General features: G+C 46.5%; 1 protein-coding gene across 1 annotated transcript in view; it reads left to right on the forward strand.

Annotated features, from left to right (window-relative positions):
- The window catches only part of LOC143287384 (nephrocystin-4-like), a 54,337-nt gene extending 49,107 nt beyond the window's left edge, over positions 1 to 5,230 (forward strand). The window contains exons 25-27 of the mRNA XM_076595361.1: positions 1,177 to 1,343; positions 3,873 to 4,203; positions 4,834 to 5,230. Of these exons, the coding sequence (XP_076451476.1) occupies positions 1,177 to 1,343; positions 3,873 to 4,203; positions 4,834 to 5,037 (702 nt within the window). The 3' untranslated portion in view covers positions 5,038 to 5,230. The remainder of the gene's footprint in view (positions 1 to 1,176; positions 1,344 to 3,872; positions 4,204 to 4,833) is intronic.
- Positions 5,231 to 5,448: the final 218 nt, after the last annotated feature.

Below are 5,448 nucleotides of genomic sequence, written 5' to 3' on the forward strand. Positions count from 1 at the left end.
TTTGAGGAACTGAAGACCTAGTGCATGCAATAGAGTATGAACAGGTGGTGAAGAAAGTTGAAATTCACACATACAAAAAAAAAATTGTCTCTACATAATGAAAATCAAAAAACAAAGAAAAAAACTCAACCGGCTGGGTGTTGACTGGCCAGTCAGCTGACAAACCTGGTATGCCAGTGAAGGGATGTGTAAGAGGGAAAAAGGAAAAATTGTCAGTCCAATCACTGGTGAAAACACTTGCAAAATCGTCTGTTTCCTCAGTGGTTTCGTCATCTGTGTCTGTCTCATCTGCTGGCACATGTTCCTCACTTTCCTCTCCATTGTAAACACTCTCTTCAGCGGCCGAATCTATTTCTAGTTCATCGGGATCTGGTTTAAATTCACTGTCCGAAGAATCAACATTATCTCCTTCGACATCAGAGCCTTCAGTTTGGATCATTTCCAAAGCATCTTCGACGCTGAGTAACATTTCACCTCTCCGACCATGTCGAACACTTCGCCGTGACGCCATCTTGTCAAACAACTTACAAAGCTGACAGGGGGCACGCTTTGTTATCAACTGCGGTTGAGCTTATCGCGACACACACGCAGCGTGTGTGAATGAAAAGCTGACCAGAGGTGACGTAAGATATCACATCTGCTTTTGATTTTCGCATCCTACGCGTCACTCCGACAGCACGACTTTTTAAAATCCAAGTCCGCATATGCGGACATTGGCATCCAACGCTTTCTCCGATGATGTCCGCATATGCGGACAATGGCAGCGAGTGAGTTAAGTGACCTCATCACCTGTGTGTGTTGTGTTGCTGTGTAGGTTGCCAGTGTGGAGTCTGTGATTGTCTAGGTTCGAATCCAGCTCTCGCCCTTTCTCCCAAGTTTGACTGGAAAATTGAACTGAGCATCCAGTCATTCGGATGAGACGATAAACCGAGGTTCTTTATGCAGCACGCACTTAGCGCACTCAAAAAGAGCCCACAGCAACGAGGGTGTAGTCCTCTGGCTAAATTCTGTAGAAGAAATCCGCTCTGATAGGTACACAAATACATACCTAAGCATGCGCTCAAGACCTAACAAAAGCGCGTTGGGGTTAGCGCGGTGTAGCAGCGTATATGGATTTGTACGAAGCGCGGTGACGCCTCTTTTCAGAAAGTGGAACTCAAAACTGAAACTGTGCAGGTGGCCCTGGGCCCGTCGCCGCAGGTGAAGCGCTTCTTCATGACGCTGTACATGGACCCCTTCCTGTCGCGCCCCATCCAGGTGTGGCAGTGCTACGTGCACGCTCTGCAGAGGGTCGACATCAACTGCATCGAGGCGCAGACCTCCCGCATCAGTCTGCTGCTCAAGTCAGTGGGTTGTGTGTGATGTGTGTGTTGTCTGTTGGACGGTCTGCTGTTTTAATGGTGGGGCTTTGTGTGTGATGTGTGTGTTGTCTGTTGGACGGTCTGCTGTTTAAGTTAGTTGGGCTCTGTGTGTGATTGTGTTGTCTGTTGGATGTTCTGCTGTTTTAATAGTGGGGCTCTGTGTGTGATGTGTGTGTTGTCTGTTGGATGTTCTGCTGTTTAAGTTAGTTGGGCTCTGTGTGTGATTGTGTTGTCTGTTGGATGTTCTGCTGTTTTAATAGTGGGGCTCTGTGTGTGATGTGTGTGTTGTCTGTTGGATGTTCTGCTGTTTTAATAGTGGGACTTTGTGTGTGATGTGTGTGTTGTCTGTTGGATGTTCTGCTGTTTAATTAGTGGGGCTGTGTGTGTTGAGTGTGTTGTCTGTTGTATGGTCTGCTGTTTTAATGGTGGGGCTTTGTGTGTTATGTGTGTGTTGTCTGTTGGATGTTCTGCTGTTTAAGTTAGTTGGGCTCTGTGTGTGATTGTGTTGTCTGTTGGATGTTCTGCTGTTTTAATGGTGGGGCTTTGTGTGTGATGTGTGTGTTGTCTGTTGGACGGTCTGCTGTTTAAGTTAGTTGGGCTCTGTGTGTGATTGTGTTGTCTGTTGGACGGTCTGCTGTTTTAATAGTGGGGCTTTGTGTGTGATGTGTGTGTTGTCTGTTGGACGGTCTGCTGTTTAAGTTAGTTGGGCTCTGTGTGTGATTGTGTTGTCTGTTGGACGGTCTGCTGTTTTAATAGTGGGGCTCTGTGTGTGATGTGTGTGTTGTCTGTTGGATGTTCTGCTGTTTTAATAGTGGTGCTCTGTGATGTCTGTTGTATGGTCTGCTGTTTAATTAGTGGGGCTGTGTGTGTTGTGTGTGTCTCAATGATAATGATGACAATAATAATGATAAAATGCAGGCTTATAAAGTTATTTAGTGCTGTATCCCCATCTCAGATGGGGCTCACCGCGTTTTACAATAAAATATACAAATCTAAGACTAAGTGATGTGAAATATGTGCAAAGTCAACACAGTCTCACATGACATTGACATTGTCTTCTGTTGGCTGGTCCATCTGTCTGTCTCAGTATCTGTCCACTGATTGTCACATTTTTGTCACCAGTCAGCCTCTTAAGCCTTTTGCCTCTGACCATGTCAACAGTTTCTCTTTTAGACACAATAAGACATTCCTGTGTGATTCTAGAGGCACACATGTCCACAGTTTCTCTTTTAGAGATGATAAGACATCCCTGTGTTGTCAGTTTTAGAGGCAACAAGACAATCCTGTACAATTCCAGAGGCAAACATGCCAACCGTTTCTAAGACATTCCTGTACAATTCCAGAGGCAAACATGCCAACCGTTTCTAAGACATTCCTGTACAATTCGAGAGACAAACATGCCAGCAGTTTCTAAGACATTCCTGTACAATTCGAGAGACAAACATGCCAGCAGTTTCTAAGACATTCCTGTACAATTTGAGAGACAAACATGCCAGCAGTTTCTAAGACATTCCTGTACACTTCGAGAGGCAAACATGCCAACCGTTTCTAAGACATTCCTGTACGATTCGAGAGACAAACATGCCAGCAGTTTCTAAGACATTCCTGTACAGTTCGAGAGACAAACATGCCAGCAGTTTCTAAGACATTCCTGTACGATTCCAGAGGCAAACACATCAACAGGTTCTCTTTTTAGAGACGATGAGACATTCCTGTGTTTTCACTTTTAGAGACGATGAGACATTCCTGTGTTTTCACTTTTAGAGACGATGAGACACCCCCATGTTTTCACTTTTAGAGACGATGAGACATTCCTGTGTTTTCACTTTTAGAGACGATAAGACATTCCTGTGTTTTCACTTTTAGAGACGATAAGACATTCCTGTGTTTTCACATTTAGAGACGATGAGACATCCCTGTGTTTTCACTTTTAGAGACGATAAGACATCCCTGTGTTTTCACATTTAGAGACGATAAGACATTCCTGTGTTTTCACTTTTAAAGACGATAAGACATTCCTGTGTTTTCACGTTTAGAGACGATAAGACATTCCTGTGTTTTCACTTTTAGAGACGATAAGACATCCCTGTGTTTTCACTTTTAGAGACGATAAGACATCCTTATGTATTCACTTTTAGAGACGATAAGACATCCCTGTGTTTTCACTTTTAGAGACGATAAGACATCCTTATGTATTCACTTTTAGAGACGATAAGACATCCCTGTGTTTTCACTTTTAGAGACGATAAGACATCCCTGTGTTTTCACTTTTAGAGATGATAAGATATCCCTGTGTTTTCATGTTTAGAGATGATAAGACATTCTTATGTATTCACTTTAAGAGACGATAAGACATCCTTATGTATTCACTTTAAGAGACAATAAGACATTCCTGTACGATCCCAGGAAAGAGACGATAAGACATTCCTGCACGATCCCAGAAAAGAGACGATAAGACATTCCTGCACGATCCCAGAAAAGAGACGATAAGACATTCCTGTATGATTCCAGAGGCACGCAGGCCACGCGAGTGGTGCGCTGCTTCTCCTCCCACCCGGAAGAGATGACGCTGGCACCCTCAGAGCCCTTTGTGCTGGCGGCGGGGGCGGTGCACGAGCTGGGTGTGGCGGTACGGCCTCTGGCCACGGGCACCAAGTTCTTCTTCCTCAATGTGGTGGACGTGGAGTTCCACCAGCTGGTGCGCTCCTGGCTGGTCTGCACCACCTGCCGCGCACCCCTCGTGTCCCGCGCCTTCCACCTGAACCTGCCCCTGGGCGGCGGCAAGGGCTGCAACAAGCGCATCACCTACACCAACCCCTACCCTGTACGCAAGCACTTCAAGGTGAGTGATAACACCAACCCCTACCCTGTACGCAAGCACTTCAAGGTGTGTGACCCTACCCAGTATGCAAAGATTTCAAGGTGAGTGATAACACCAACCCCTACCCTGTACGCAAGCACTTCAAGGTGAGTGATAGCACCAACCCCTACCCTGTACGCAAGCACTTCAAGGTGAGTGATAGCACCAACCCCTACCCTGTACGCAAGCACTTCAAGGTGAGTGATAACACCAACCCCTACCCTGTACGCAAGCACTTCAAGGTGAGTGATAGCACCAACCCCTACCCTGTACGCAAGCACTTCAAGGTGAGTGATAGCACCAACCCCTACCCTGTACACAAGCACTTCAAGGTGAGTGGCCCTACCCAGTGTGCAAAGATTTCAAGGTGAGTGATGATGGCAACCCCTACCTGTGGACAAACACTTCAGAGTGATACCAACCCCTCTGTGTAGACACTTAAAGGTGAGTGAGCCTACCCTGTACACAAACACTTGAAGGTGAGTGATAACACCAACCCCTACCCTGTACACAAACATGTGAATGCTGTATTTCAGCCCCGTAGACAAGCACTTAAGGGGGAGAGGTGTGTATCACACACACTCTTGATGTCACCGTGATGTTCTGCTCCAGGTCCTGACAGATCGCCCCGACCTGCTTCAGTTCAAGGAGAATGACCTGGAGCTGGAGGGCGGGGCCTCGCAGGCCATTGGTCTTCGCTTCACGCCAATCACCCAGCCCGGCCTGGCCGAGGTCCTGGTCTTCATCAACGATGAGGAGGACAAGAACGAGGAGACGTTCCGAGTGACACTGGAGTTCAAAGCGGTGGCGGAGTGACAGGCTTTCCTTCCCTTTGTGTCATTTGTGCTGGCAGTTGGTCACTTCACTTGTTGAACAGTTCACAAGGTCATGGTGGAACTTCCACAGTGCGTGGAGTCATGAGTCTCCTTTCATTGGCTGTTGCTGGTCACATGTTCCTGTCCACATCTTCCTTGCTTTTTTTTTTGGCTTTTTTTTAATAATTTTTTAAAATTTTTATTCCTTGTAGCTTGTGTGTTCGTTGGGAGAGGTGGGGACGAATGTGAAAACTGGGGTATAAGGGGGTTCATGGGATGTTAATGATGGGCCATGTATGCTGAGGATGGAGGAAAGGGGTATGATATGGTTGGGGTGTGTAGAGCAAAGTGTATGGGGTGGGAGGTGTATGATGGAAGGGGTGTGTTTGGCTTTATGTGGGTGGAGGACCAT

The sequence above is a fragment of the Babylonia areolata genome, chromosome 11 (genome assembly GCF_041734735.1).
Source record: "Babylonia areolata isolate BAREFJ2019XMU chromosome 11, ASM4173473v1, whole genome shotgun sequence".
NCBI classification, from domain to species: Eukaryota; Metazoa; Mollusca; class Gastropoda; order Neogastropoda; family Buccinidae; genus Babylonia; species Babylonia areolata.